This window comes from Dipodomys ordii, unplaced genomic scaffold (genome assembly GCF_000151885.1).
Source record: "Dipodomys ordii isolate 6190 unplaced genomic scaffold, Dord_2.0 Scaffold57, whole genome shotgun sequence".
NCBI lineage: Eukaryota > Metazoa > Chordata > Mammalia > Rodentia > Heteromyidae > Dipodomys > Dipodomys ordii.
In genome coordinates this window covers 820,467-835,678 of record NW_012267273.1, presented here as the reverse complement: position 1 = coordinate 835,678, position 15,212 = coordinate 820,467, and the positions used below count along the sequence as shown (strand labels likewise).

The following is a 15,212-nucleotide window of genomic DNA, read 5'->3' as shown; positions in this document are numbered from 1 at the left end:
GCCACTTCCGGCTTTTTCTGCTTAAGTGGTGCTGAGGAATCGAACCCAGGGCCTCATGCAGGCAAGGCAAGCACTCTACCACTGAGCCACCTTCCCAGCCCCAGGTCATAAGAGCTTTGTATGCCAGGTGAAGACATTTGGATTTTATTTAGCAGATAATGAAGAACCACCAGGTTCTTCTTACATACAGTCAACATGTTGACTATATGTCATGGCAGAGACAAGAGATCCAATGCATCAAAACTCATGGACCCTGATCACCTCTCGTTTATCAGAGGCATCAGTGAGCTTGGTGATATGATTTTCCCTAATTTGCTTATAAGCACAGGATGGTCAGGAATAAGAAGCTAGATTTTTGATTATTCTGTTACTAGGTTTCTAGTCTTAAAAACCTCTGACTTACCCTATATATAGGAAGAGAACCAAAAACAATCCCCGCCTCTCTGTTTTCAGTCATGAAACCCTCCAAGGCACACCTGCGAATCTGCAAAACAAAGCATCTCATAAATGGCAAAATAGCATTAATGGCATTCAGGTCTTGACTTCCTCACTTCCTAGGTTCATGACCTTAAGTAAGTTCTTTCCCTGAAGACTATGATGAGATCCAATGAGATCATATAAGAAGATCACACTAAGTTGCTCTAAAGATTTTTGTACCATTATATCATTACCAGTAACAGTATGTCAAAAGGAAATGAAGAGAAAAGAAGCATATATATTAATAACACATTGAGAATGAAAAGGAATGCAAAAACAGAATTGCTTATCAAGATCAGATATCCTGGGTCAAACACCTTTCAACTCAGCTTTATCAGCGAAGCTATTTTTAATCTTATCAGCTAGCTGAGGTATGAAGACAGCAAGCCTTGGGATGTTTGGGATATTCAATTGTTTAAAAAATATATGAGACTTACCAAAAGTATCCCCAATTTTATGTAATATTCCACTTCTGATTTTAAAATACAACTTCTTATCTCTAAATTGAATGAGTGTTACAAGTGAATAGCACTATTTATTTCTAGGATGTACCATTTCAATCCTATTCCACAAAATAGATATTCTCCTATAACATGTTATGTACAGATGTGTGTGCAAATGATATTCTTTTAGTCATGGATGTGAGACAAACATGAACATAGAAACAATTCTGATTTGATGGAGAACATGCTAAGTGAAGATAGTATGACCTGTGAAGAGACACATCGGAAAGTCTGGGGTCTTTGGGAAAAAATACAACTACTCAATAATTATTGAGGATGTAAAATACACCTGGCATATATTTTCTCGACCTCTCTCAACAGCTCTTAACACGGATACTCATATAAATAAAGTTATAGAATCTTTGAAATGACACCCAAGTCCATTAGACTCCACAAGTGGCTTCTCTTCCTGTCAACCTGCCTCTGGGGAAAAGAAGTATCTAGGTTCCATTTGGGCAGAAAGGGAGGATGTGCAATAATTTTGTTTTGTTTGTAAAGTATTAAATATCTATTATACCTGCAGAAGATACTGTAAAAGGGGATGACTATGATATATGTTCAGGGAGCACTAGCATGCAAATCTGACCACCTCAATGCCTAAGTCCTTAGAGGGTTGGCTCTCGTCATACTCCTGTTCTTTGGCCTTGCATGCCTTTATGGTAATCCTGAACTTTGTGTTGCACATATTTATTTATTTATTTATTGGTTGGTTGGTCATGGGGCTTGAACTCTGGGCATGGGCGGCTCATATTCATTTGTATAGGTGAGCGTTAGCAGGTTCATTCACTTTTTTAAATTTAAGTTTTACTGTAAAGGTGATGTACTGAAGGGTTGCAGTTACATAAGTCAGGCAATGAGTACAATTATTTTTCAACAGTGTCACTCCCTTGGTTCATTCACTTTTACTGCTCCCTGGCAGTCCAACTGAGGAGTATGCTAGAATTTATTAGTGAGATAAAAGCAGCACTTCCCTGAGCTTTCTTATACCTATTTCCTAAGCACATGTTCAGGACTTTCCCAGGGAATATATTTACAGGGGAGCCTAGTCTTCATCAGATAATCTCACATAATGTTTAAATTATGTCATGGGCACACCATTCTTCTTTCCATTCTCCTCCTCCTTCTCCTTTCTCCTCCTTCTCCTTCTCTTTTTCCTCCCTTCTCCTCCCTCTCTCCATCTCCCTTCCTTCTCCCTTCTCTCACCCCCTCCCCCTTCCCCTCTCCACCTTTCTCCTTCTTCCTTCCTTCCTCCTCTTTCTCCTCCATCTCCTCTTTCTCTCCTGTTTCCTCCTCTTCTTTCTCTCCCTTTTCTTCCTCTTCTCTTCTTCCTCCTCCACTCTCCCCCCCATCTCCTAACCCCCTCCTACTTCTTCTGTATTGGGGACTGAACTCAGAGCCTTGTACCCTTGTACTTGTTAGGCAGAAGCTCAATGGCTTGAGCCATGTCTCAACCCCTCTCTTCATTATTTTCTTTTCTTTTCTTTGTTTGGGTCCAGTCATGGGGTCTGAACTCTGGGCCTGGGCGCTGTCCCTCAGCTCTTCAGCTTAAGGCAAGCGCTCTAACACTTGAGCCACAGCGCCGCTTCTGGCTTTTTATTTTTTGCTTTTGTGGTGCTGAGGAATCGAACCCAAGGCCTCGAGCATGCAAGGCAAGCGCTCTACCACTGAGCCACCTTCCCAGCCCTTCTTCATTATTTTCAAGGGAGGTTCCTGTCAACTTTTTGACCCACAAAACTATAAGTATTGTATTATTTATGTCACCAAATTGACGGTGATTTGTAACAGAGGATATAAAAATGCAAAATTTCTGCATATATTTGAATTTAGGAAGGTAAAAATAAAAGGCAAGATATTTACTGCTTTTGTTTGCTTTGTTGTTTGTTCTGTTTTGTTTTGATTAACTACCTTGGGAGAAGAAAGAGACTTGAAATATTTAAAATCATGTTCCACTTCAAAGGCCTTGGGAGGTGCACGTCTAAAGAGCAGAGACATTGAGCTCATGTTTTTCCATCTGCATGTAAACATAGAAGAAAACTGTAAGTAAATAATACCAATACATCCTTTATTTTCTGCCAACAAAACTAATACACACTATGTCCTTCTCTGGTCCTTGAATTCCTTAGTTCTCATGGCATGAGTCCTAGCGATGCTCTCTAATTATTATTCCATTTTGCTTTGCAGACTTTCCTTTAAGGGATTCACAGCAATTTCTACCTGCCTGATCATCTCTTGAAAATTCACCACCCATTACTGAGGGGGAAAATCTGTAATACGGACAGCAAAAACTTTCTATATGTATAATGTTTGATTTTTACATGACCTGGGAAGCTTCCTCTATAGTTGGAAAGTTAAGTACATATTTAGAAAGTCAAATGTAAACATTAAAAGCATTTTTAAAAGACAATAAAGAATATGTCCTGAGATGGAGTCCTTCTATAGCACAAGGCCTATTTTGCTACAAGAGAAGTAAAAATATTTAGTAATAACCATCTAAAAACATATCTATCAACTAGCTATCCCAGATACAACATTCCATTTCATGCCTACATGTCTGACATTTGCAGTAGTTCTTCTGCTTATGATGTTCAATTAGTCATCTTCCTCCCCCAAATATCTTTTGAGTGTCTAATGGCTATTGGCACTGATCTAAGAACTAGGATGACAAATGTAAAGGACAAGATCCAAGTCTTCATAAGACTTAGAGTGAACAGAAACTCACATTCACACATCAGCATACATTGTCATATATATTGAGACAGATGGATGTTTTGAGCCAAATGATTACCAAAAAGACAAGGCTGATCATCTTTTCCTTGGTGAACTCAGTTGCATCTTGGCTTTACCATAACTTTCCTACATTTTGGTCAGTCATCATCTCCAGTAATTCCACGGGAGCCTCTGAAGTCACTTAGAATTCTTCTTGATTGTGACAAGAATGTTTTCACTTTCCACCTGAATTCTGTGTTGGTTCTGATTGCTTGTTTCCATTTACAGCCTTTCTACCACCCTGTGTATTATATATGGACATTGGGCCTCCCAGTGGTGACTGATTTAGTGTTTCCCTGAGGGACTTTATCTTGGACCCACCACTCCTCTGATGCTTCCCACTCGAGAACCATCTGGGTTGGGTCTTCAAATTCTGATTTTCAGAATCATTTCCAGGCATCTCTGGTCTCCCAAGTATTAGACACATAAACCTGTTCTGTCTAAGATCGAGCTCTGCTGATTCTGAGAACTCAGATGAGTACCAACCTCTTTCACTATAACAAGGGCACCACCACAATCAGGCAAGAACTGAAATTGCAAAAAGTGGAAAACAGCTGCTCAAGTTCACCCTATTCTCTACTAAAGAATACTCTATTCCCTACACCTTCAAGTATTCTCAACCCTCTCAAAATACCAAACAAATCTATAAGACAATGGCTTCCTTCACTAGAGTTTGCCATCTTCAAAAAGCAATGTGGCTGAGTGCTGGTGTCTCACATCTATAAATTTAGCTACTTAGAAGGCTGAGACCTGGAGGACTGTACAGGATGAGCCTAGCAGACAATATAGAAAAGACTCCATCTCCAAAATAACCAGTAAGAAATGAGGCCTAAGTGGCAGGGTATCAGCTAAGCAAGCACAGACCCTGAATTAAAACCCCAGTAATGTCAAGAAAGGAAGAAGGAAAGAAATAAAGGAAGGTAGGAAAGAAAAAGGAAAGAAAAGAAAAAAGAAAAGAAAAAGAAAGGAAAGGAAAGAAAAAGCAATCTCTATTATGAGTTTTTCCTATCTGTTATCCAGTCTCTTTATTTCCTCCAACACCCTTTGCAATCTTCTACCTCTAATGTTCTCTATTATATTCTGATTGATAATTTTTGACAATAATTTTGAGAGCTTCAAACACAAAGTAGTGATAAATAGATGAGAACAATCATCCCATTTTTGATACATGTACTAAAACAACCACATTGTACCTCAAAGATAAGTATAATTACTACAAGTTAATAGAAATGTACAAGACACTTGAATGGGGCAATATTAACTACTTTAATTTGACCATTACCCACTGTATAAATATATCAAAGTATGACACCGTACTCCATAAAATTATACAATTAAGATTTAAGCCAGGCATGGTGGTTTATGCCTGTAATTCTAGCTACTCAGGAAGCTGAGATTGAAAGGATTAGGCTTCCAGCAAAAAGTTCATGCGACCTTTATCTCGGTCAATAAAAAGATGGGTGTGGTGGTGCATACCTATTAATTACTCAGGAAGTGGAAATAGGAGGATCATGATCCAGGCCAGCACAGGTAAAAGTTGGGAAACTGTTTTAAAAATAACAAAAGCAAACAACCAACAAAAGATGTGTGGCTTTTATGGTGGAGTATCTACCTGCCACGTACAAGGCCATTAAACCCCAGTGCTTGAACAATATATTGAAAATCATTCTATACTATCTTCACATTGTATCTTCTGTTTCTCAGCCGTTGGCATGGGATCTCTCCCAACCCTCCACTGAAGTTACCCTCAATGGTATTTTCCTTTCTTTTTATTTTTTTGTCGGTCGTGGGGCTTGAACTCTGGGCTTGGGTGCTGTTCTTTAGCTTTTCAGCTGGAGGTGAGTGCTCTACCACTTAAGCCACAGAGCCACTTCTGGTTTTCTGGTGGTTTATTGGAGATAAGAGTCTCTGGGACTTTCCTGCTCAGGCTGTCTTCGAACCATGATGCTCAAATCTCAGCCTCCTGAGATCTGATCCTAGGCCTACAGGCATGAGCCATTGGTGCCCGGCTTCAATGGTATTTTCATTTCAATCCCAGTGTTCATTTTTCTATGATCCCATGGGCCTCGCACCACCATTGTACTCAAATTCTCTCCTCCTGCTTGCTTGAGTTTATTCTCTCAAATTCTTAGCCATTCTTTTTCAAGGTTCTTTACTGTCTCTACCTGTATTTACCTTGGCCTGTTTATTACAGGTTGATTATTGCTCCATAGTTTTCAATCTTTACTTATTTGAAACACAGGACCTGATTACTTCTCTTTGAAAACACCACCAGGCTATTGACTCCAAAGGCTTTGTGTATAGCTTCAAACTCTGGGTAGATCAGCCTCCACCTGGGAGAACCACAAATCTCACAGTTAGCCCTGTCCCAAAGCAAACTCGCCATGTCTTCTTCCACACCTGCTTATCCTGTTGTGAATTCTGTTTTGCTCAGTTTTCCCCAAGTATTAAATGTGCCCATTGGCTCATCAGCCCAGTATGATGTGGCCTTTATAGACTTTCCTAGCTTTATCTTGCATTGTCTTCCTCACATGCCCCTGACTCTAAGATTAAAAGGCTGCCTTGAAAATACTGCAGTGAAATCCCTTGTTCCAACTAATACACAGAAAAAAAGAAAAGTAAAACAGGATATGGGTGGGGCGCCAGTTAGAGGAAGGAAAGCTAAAGCAGAGAGTGAATGAGGAGGAATATGTTCAATGTAGTTTATTTGCATGAATACAAATAGAACAATGCAACATTTCAAAATTATTTTAATAATGAGTAGAATGAGAGGGGATACGTTGCTTACATGCATAGAAATGTCACAATAAAACACCCCTTGTATAGCCATGATGTCTGCACACACATATACACTCATGCACACATTATACACATACATACATCATCTTTTTTTTTCAAGTCCTGGGTCTTAAACTCAGGGCCTGGGTGCTGTTTCTGAACCTCTCTGTGCTCAAGGCTAGTGCTCTACCACTTAAGCGTCAGTGCCACTTCTAACCTTTTCTGTTTATGTGGTATTGAGGAATAGAACCCAGCCAAGCACTCTACCACTAAACCATATTCCCAGCCTCAGACATAGTCTTTAATTATCTGGTGCTTTCCTTAGGCAATTGCCTTTTTTTTTTTTGTCAGTCATGGAGCTTGAACTCTGGGCTTGGGTTCTGTCCCCTCAGCTCTTCAGCTCAAGTCAAGCGCTCTACCACTTCAGCCACAGTGCCACTTCCAATTTTCTGGTGGTTAATTGGTGATAAGAGTCTCACGGACTTTCCTGCCCGGGCTGTTTGAACCACGATCCTCAGACCTTAGCTTCCCGAGTAGCTAGGATGACAGGCATGAGTCATGGGCGTCCAGCTTTCTTTCTTTTCTTTTTTTTTTTTTTAACAAATCCAATTTAACTTTTGTTATTCAGAGTACTACTATAGAGAATCAGAGCTTTTAGTTTATAGATTTCTCCCTTTCACAAGATTGCAGGACGATTAAATAGGTTCAGATTTTCTCATTTGAGTGCTTCACATGCAGCAAAAGAAAAACTGTTGTAAGAGTTTAACTTTTATTTATCATGTAAAGAAATACCCCTGGCCTTACCTTTCCCGGTCAAATATCAGAGGGTATTCATATTTCTGTTTCTTCTCTGTGAACCTGCTTTCTTCTTTGATTTCTATAGGACATTCAGTTACATCACAAGGCAAAATGAAATCCATTGCCATGGTTAAATCTAAAGCTCGTCGTTGTCCAAAATATCCACAATAATGACCATTGACAGCATGCCAGAGTCTGAAGGAAGGCCAAAGAAAAGAGGGTAAATAACCGAGGAATTCAGCCCAAGTTAGTCTGATCATAAATTGTATAGGTTATAATAGACTATCAAGGGTTATAAACTTGAATCCCGGACTCTTCCTTCTAAGTACAGCACAGTTCACTTTATGTAAACTTTCGCAAATCCAGGATTTCAATCATGCTAGTCCTCTATCACTGAGCAAGCACCTAGAGCAGAATGCAAACATTTTATATGTTTAGAATTCTAACCTACAGCCTTTCAGGGAAATATTAATTTGAATCCAAACTGAAAATTCTTATTTATCCGAACCAGACAGAAACAAGTTTTTCCTAAAACACTACTTCCCCAGGCTAATCATAATTCACATTGACTGACAATCTGTTAGTTTAGTTAGGCCTTAGCACAAGATAAGGTCAGTGTGCTACTTATAAAATCAGCCAGGTGCCAGTGGCTCCTGTCTATAATCCTAGTTACTCAGGAGGCTGAGATCTGAGCATTGTAGTTCAAAGCCAGCTCAGGCAGGAAAGTCTATGAGACTCTTATCTCCAATTAAAGACCAGAAAAAAAGAAGCTAGAAGCAGAAACTTTTAAATCTTAGAGTCAGGGGCATGTGAGGAAGACAATGCAAGCTAAAGCTAGGAAAGTCTATAAAGGCCACATCACAGTGAGCTTCTGAGCCAATAGACACATTTAATACTTGGGAAAAATTGAACAAAACAGAATCCACAACTGGACAAGCAGGCGTGGAAGAAGACATGGTGAGTTTGCTTTGGGACAGGGCTAACTGTGAGACATGTGGTTCTCCTGGGTGGAGGCTGATATACCCAGAGTTTGAAGCTATACACAAAGCCTTTGGAGTCATTAGCCTGGTGGTGGTTTCAAAGAGAAGTTGTCAGGTCTGTGTTTTGAATAGGCGAGAAGTAGTGAGCTAGCTTTGTGGGAAAAAAAAGCTCAGGGATATTGCCCAGGCCCTGAGTTCAAGCACTGGCACAAAATAAATAAATAAATAAGTAAATAAGAAAATAAATAATAAATAGAATCAACTACCACAGAATTTGTGAGAGACATCTGGAGATGCTTTTAGTAATCCTGATTCACTAACAGTCACTGTGAACCCCATCAACAATTCCTACCTACTGTTTTGGGGTCCCCATAGGAATGTCTATAGCTGAGATTTATATAGGCTGGCAAATGGCACCTCTCTTTACCCACATACTTATTTCATCTCAATTCACTCCAAAAGTTCCCTGTAAAATAGCCTATGGGGTTTAAAATAATATTGGATTCCCTGGCAAGAGTGAAGAAATTACATTGCTTATGGGAAAATAAAACAGCATTTGAAGATCTTCCTTTTATGTCCTGATTTGAACCTCAGAGGAGCAAATGATGGAAATAATAATCAGGTGTCCTGAAGCAATGACCTAGAAGGAGAAGGATGAGCTTAAAGAACTAAGAATAGATTCTTCAAAGTGTAAGTAGCATGAAATTTCAAAATAGGTAGATACTAGCCATGCATGCAAGTTCTTGCCTGTGATCCCAGCTACTCAGGACATAGAGATCAGGGGGATTTCAGTTTGAGGTCAACTAGAATAAAAAGTTAGTGAGATAGTGAGACCCCCATTTTAACGAGCTGGACATGGTGATTCACAAACATAGACTTAGTTATGTAGAGGTCATAAGTGGGAGGGTCATGATCTGAGACCAGTCCCGGCAAAATCATGAGGCATTATCTAAAAATGACAAAAATGAAATGAGATATAGTTCAAACTGAGAAGTCTGAGGCCCTGAGTTCGAGCCTCAGTATCATCAAGCACACACACACCAAAACAACAAAATAAAACACGTAGGTAGCTACTGAGAAGAGGCAGAAATGGAAGTATCCTTTCCTTACACTTGACAGTGTCCAGAGAGAACTTAACATGAGTGACATATATCCCTATATTTTAGTTTCCCAGCATGACAGAGTTGTCATGGCCTTCCCAAAGCCTTTACCAAAGGGAAATAGACTTAAAACACAAAAAGTTGGAAAGGTGAAGGACTACTTCACTCAACTCTAAATTCATGCTGATGGAAGTAAGTTATTCTTGTTTTTTTCTCTTATTTTTTAATAAGTTTTTCTTATTGTGAAAATACTATACAGAAGGGTGACAGTTACATGAGCAAGGTAATAAGTACATTTCTTAGCAAGCATTGTTGCCTCCTCCTTTGTTTTTTCCCCTACCATCTCTTCCCTCTTACCTTCCCAACTACACTCCCCACTACTACACTCCCCACTGCCCCCACCATCTAAATTGTAAAGTTCGTTTTTTATTTTTCAACATAGTGTCTTCTACATCTCCTAGTGTTTAGTGCTCCACATGGAGCTCTCCCAAGCAGACCTCCTGCCTCTCTGCTTAGTTTCCTGGGCCTTAGGCCCTTGAGCCATGCTTTACCTTCCCAAGGTTGTATCCTTCACCTTTGTTGTTGTTGTTTGTAGTTGTTATATCTTTAAAACATTATCTTTAAGTTGTATAAAGGAGTATACACAGTTGTATAAAGGCTGTATAAAGGAGTTGGCATTTAACAAAGCAGGTTATGAATATAATATAGCTTGATCAATGTCACACCTTTCAATATTCTCACCCATTCCTTCCCTTCCCACCTCTTCCTTCACCTTCGTGGTTTACCTCACAGAGCCATCCACAGAAGCAGTAACCACCACTTGCTTGTCTTCCACGTAGGCTACTTGAACAATTTCTAAAGAATGAGCACGCCAGGAAAGCAGCTGCTTGAATTTCTAGATGGCAACAATAAGACATATCCCTTGGGATTAAATCAAGGAATATAACTTTAAGCAAAGCCATAGCTCATTACAAAGCTGTGTTCAGGAGTGGATGGGTGTGGACTGCTACACTGAGTGATTGTGTTCCTAATTATTTTCTTGCTCACTGAGGTAAAAAGCCTAAGTTTAAGGATTTTTTTTTATTGTGAAAATACCATACAGAGGAGTTACAATTACATGGACAAGATAATGAGTACATTTCTTATCAAGCATTGTTGCCTCCTCCTTTGTTTCCCCATCCTTCCCTTCCTCTTTCCACCCCCTACCCCCACAACCCCTACCATGACCTCCCCCCAACCCCCCACCCCTGACCCTGCCAAAGTTATAAAGTTCATTTTTCTTTTTCTTTCTTTCTTTCTTTCTTTTTTTCTTTCTTTCTTTCTTTTTTTTTTGCCAGTCATGGTGCCTGAACTCTGGGCCTGGGCGCTGTCCCTCAGCTCTTCAGCTCAAGGCTAGCACTCTACCACTTGAGCCACAGCACCACTTCCAGCCTTTTCTGCTTATGTGGTGCTGAGGAATCAAACCCAGGGCTTCATGCACGCAAGGCAAGCACTCTACCACTGAGCCACCTTCCCAGCCCCATTTTTCGGCGTAATGACTTGTACATCTCATTGTTGCAATGGGTCCACCTGTAACCTTATTTAAACGATTTGTTTTTTCCCTTCCCCTTCACAAATGATATCAACATCAAATACAGTGAAAGCAGGGCTTATACCATTGGGGAGGTATATACAAAAGATTCCACATGGAGCTCCCCTATGACCCAGCAATCCCACTTTTGGGCATTTACCTGAATGATCACAAACAAGACCACACTAAAGTTACCAGCACAACTATGCTTATTGCAGCATTATTTACCATAGCTAAGATATGTGACCAACCCAAATGCCCCTCAGAAGCTGAATGGATCAAGAAAATGTGGTATATATACACAATGGAATTCTGTGCCTCCATCAGAAAGAATGGCATTGCCCCATTTGTTAGGAAATGGGAAGACTTGGAAAAAATTATATTAAGCAAAGTAAGCCTGATCCAAAGAAACATAGGTTGAATCTTTTCTTTCATTTGTAATCATTATAATGTGTCTATAAATCTCCAAGTAAACACCCTGGATAGTTTAAAAAATACACTGGGGTATGATGAATTATCCAAGCCTCTAGACATATGCACAGTAAGACCAAAGGAGGATATTCATAGGAGCAGGTCACAAAGGTCATAGCTATATGTATATGATCATATAAAATAATATTTTATGAAATGATCCAAGAAAATGAAAGAAGGGATTTTTGTTGTTGTTTCTGTTTTTGTTGTCTTTTCCTATCATCTTATGCTAGTCTTTGGCAGGGCAAGGCAGGGAGAACCGAAAAGTTGAATCAAACGGTGAACAAATACAGGTATGGTACTCATTAGGCACTATGTGGAAAATGAACTATACATCCCTTGGGTGGGAACAGGAAAGAAAAAATGGGAGACAGCAAGAGAACGGGAGACATGGTTCAAGAAGAAATATACTCATTACCTTATTACCTGTAACCTCTCTGCAGATCACTTCTGTAATAACAGTAAATATATTTTAGAAAAAGAATAATTAGCCAGGCACCGGTGGCTCAAACCTGTAATCCTAGCTACTCAGGAGACTGAGATCTGAGGATTGCAGTTCAAAGCCAGCTTGGGTAGGAAAGCCCATGAGACTCATCTTCAACATACTATTCAGAAAAAGCTGGAAGTGGCATATAACTCAAGTGGTAGAGCACTAGCTTTGAGTACAGAGAGGCTCAGAGGCAGGACTCAGTCCTGAATTTAAGCCCCAGTACTGGCAACAAAATAAAAAGAAGAAAAAGAAAAAAAGATTAGCCCAAGTTCCTCTCTCTGTCTCTGTCTCTGTCTCTGCCTCCATCTCAGGCTCTGTCTGTCTCTGTCTCTCTCTTTCTTTCTCTGTATTTCTCTAACTCTGTCTCTGTCTTTCTCTGTCCCTCTTGGTCTCTCTTTCTTTCTCTCTCTTTTCTGTGCCAATCCTGGAGCTTGAACTCAGGGCTAGACCTGGGTACTGTCCCTAAGCTTTTTTTTTTTATTGTTGTTGTTGTTGTTCAAGGATAAGGATCTACTACTTGAGCCACAGCTCCACTTCCAACTTTTTGATGGTTAAATGGAGATCAGAATCTCATATACTTAACTGCCTGGATTAGGTTCTAACTGCAATCCTCAGATCTGAGCCTCCAGAGAAGCTAGGATTCTTGGCATGAGCCATTAGCACCTGGCTCATTCTTTAAAAATCATCATAAGGGTTGATTGGTGTGTTCCTTTTAGCTTTGTCCTCAAGTTTAGCCTTTGCAAATATTTCTAAATCATGTGAACTAGAGTTGTTAGCTATGGAGCTTACTCTACAGTAACTCCTCTTGGCAGTATGTTTCTCTCTATTATTGATGAACACATGAAGACCATATGGCCATTTGTGTGACCAGCATTCTGGCAGTGTGTAGTTTTTTCTATGTTTTCTACTCATTTACCTTAATGAAGCTTAGTCTCAATTCCTCCTAGGTTTCTTGACCTTTTATCTCTGTTATTTCTTGAGAGCTAGGCAAAAACTATACTATGGCACTTCATAATGTTTTAAATTGTTCAAGAGTTGATTGTCCAAGTTTTCTTTCTCTGTCTCTATCATCTCTCTGTCTTTGTCTCTCCCCTCTACAGGATGGTATTCTCTAAGTGTTTTTTGTCACATTGCTGATGTTGCTATAGTGCATGTGCCAAAACAGTAGGAATGCTTGTTTTTCTGTCTTTTATAGTTTCTTGTCTAGAGCAATGTTCAATAAACACATGCTGACACATTTATAAAGTATGAAAGTAAAGTTCATACCTTTTCATCATGAGGTGGATCCAGGAAGGCACCAATACTGCAAAGGATAACATGTCCTTCTGTGTAAAGAATGAAATATTGGAAATCTTAATTAGATACCATGTTCTTTAAATAAATATGACCTACAAGAGCAACTCATTTATTTTTCCATATTACTTTGATTTAGACATTTATATTGGTAAAAGAATAGAATCTGAGATGACAGAGAAATACATACACAGATAGGTATATATACAGTAATACATGTATGTATGTATGTATATGTATGTATGTATATGTAAGTAGATATATGGGTATGTATGTATGATTTCTGGGTTTCTGACACAGGAACTCTCTCTCTTTCTCTCTCTCTCTCTATACACACACACACACACACACACACATATATATACACATACATATATATATATATGTACATATATGTGTGTGTGTGTGTGTATAGCTCAGGCTAATGTGGAACTTGTTTTGTGGTCCAGAATGTTCTCAAACTCACTGACAATGCCTCATCTTGGCCTCCTGATTTCTGGATTATAGTCATTTATAGTATTGTATATATAATTTATTATTTTATTTCTGTCTTACTACGTCGTAATGAGGTTGTTTTATTCACTCAAAATTTCCCTAAAGATCGGAGTAGATGATATTAGAAATGATTCTATGACTATCAAATCCAGCCAAGATGGTTACAGAGAAATTCTTCCTAAAATCTAAATGAGCATCTCAAAAAGTATGTAATTTGTTTGAATTGTGGGAAAACAAAGAAAAACTAAAAAAGATGCCAAATAGAAGTAAATATCAAGATGAGAATCACATCTAATGTCTTAGAACAATACCATCAAGAAAAGAACATTTAAATTAAATTAAATTAAAATTAAAATTAAAAAAATTAAAAAAAATTAAATTAAATTAAATTAAAAAAATAGCAACCTAGAATCTTATACCCTGAAAAATTATCTTTTCAAAGTAAAGAATAGTGTCTTGTACCAACAAAAATGGAACAAATGTGTGACCAGTTGGCAGTCCTTTCAGACAGTGTTCAAAGAAGTTTTTCAGAGAGAAAGATGATGATAGAGGCCATAAACTTAGATTCACACATAAGAAGTAAGAACAGTGAAAACAGGGGTTATACCATGGCGGAGGGACATACAAAGCAACAAAGAAATCATCTTATAAATATGTTAGAAGCAATCACAAGAAAGAAAAAACATTTGAATCCTTATCTTGGAGTTCATTTTGCCTAACATCAACTTATCTGATGTTGGTATAATTTGTGGAGGGGAAGGGAAAAAACAAATTGTTTAAATAGGGATGCAGGTGGACCCATTGCAACAATGAGATGTACAAGGCATTATGTCGAAAAACGAACTTTACAACTTTGGCGGGCTTGGTGGGGGGGATAGGAAGGGATGAGAAGGGGAAACAAAGGAGGAGGCAACAATGCTTGATAAGAAATGTACTCATTACCTTGTCCATGTAATTGTAACCCCTCTGTACAGTATTTTCACAATAAAAAAGGGAGTAAGAATAGTAGACAATAAAATGAAAATAAAAGCTTTCCTTTCTGTTGATATAATATATAATAGTTTATACAAAATAATTATATTTTATAGTTATAACTTATGAAAACTCGACAGGAGTGAAAGTAATTATGAGATACAGGCAACAATTCATGAATTGGTATAGATCAGATATTGAATGGTAATTCCGTTGTATAATGACAAAGATAATAAAAATAGAACTAAAAATGGACATGAGCTGGGCACTGATGGCTCATGCCTATAATCCTAGCTACTCAGAATGCTGAGATCTAAGGATCCTGGTTCAAAACCAGCTTGGTCAGAAAAGTCCCTAAGACTTCTTTCCCCCCTTCCTCCCCATCTCTTTCTTTCCTTCCTTCCTTCTTTCTTTCTTTCTTTCTTTCCTTCCTTCCTTCCTTCCTTCTTTCTCCTTCCCTTCCCTTTCCTCCGTCCCCTTACCTCCCCCTCTATCATTCTCCCTCTTTCTTTTTTCTTT

General features: G+C 38.8%; 1 protein-coding gene across 1 annotated transcript in view; it reads right to left on the bottom strand.

Moving 5' to 3' along the window:
- Positions 1-15,212, bottom strand: part of Wdr64 (WD repeat domain 64) — a 151,008-nt gene that overhangs the window by 38,219 nt on the left and 97,577 nt on the right. The window contains exons 22-26 of the mRNA XM_013021734.1: positions 13,200-13,258; positions 10,188-10,297; positions 7,329-7,517; positions 2,886-2,991; positions 404-484 (exon numbers count right to left, since the gene is read on the bottom strand). Coding sequence (XP_012877188.1) covers positions 404-484; positions 2,886-2,991; positions 7,329-7,517; positions 10,188-10,297; positions 13,200-13,258 — 545 coding nt within the window. The remainder of the gene's footprint in view (positions 1-403; positions 485-2,885; positions 2,992-7,328; positions 7,518-10,187; positions 10,298-13,199; positions 13,259-15,212) is intronic.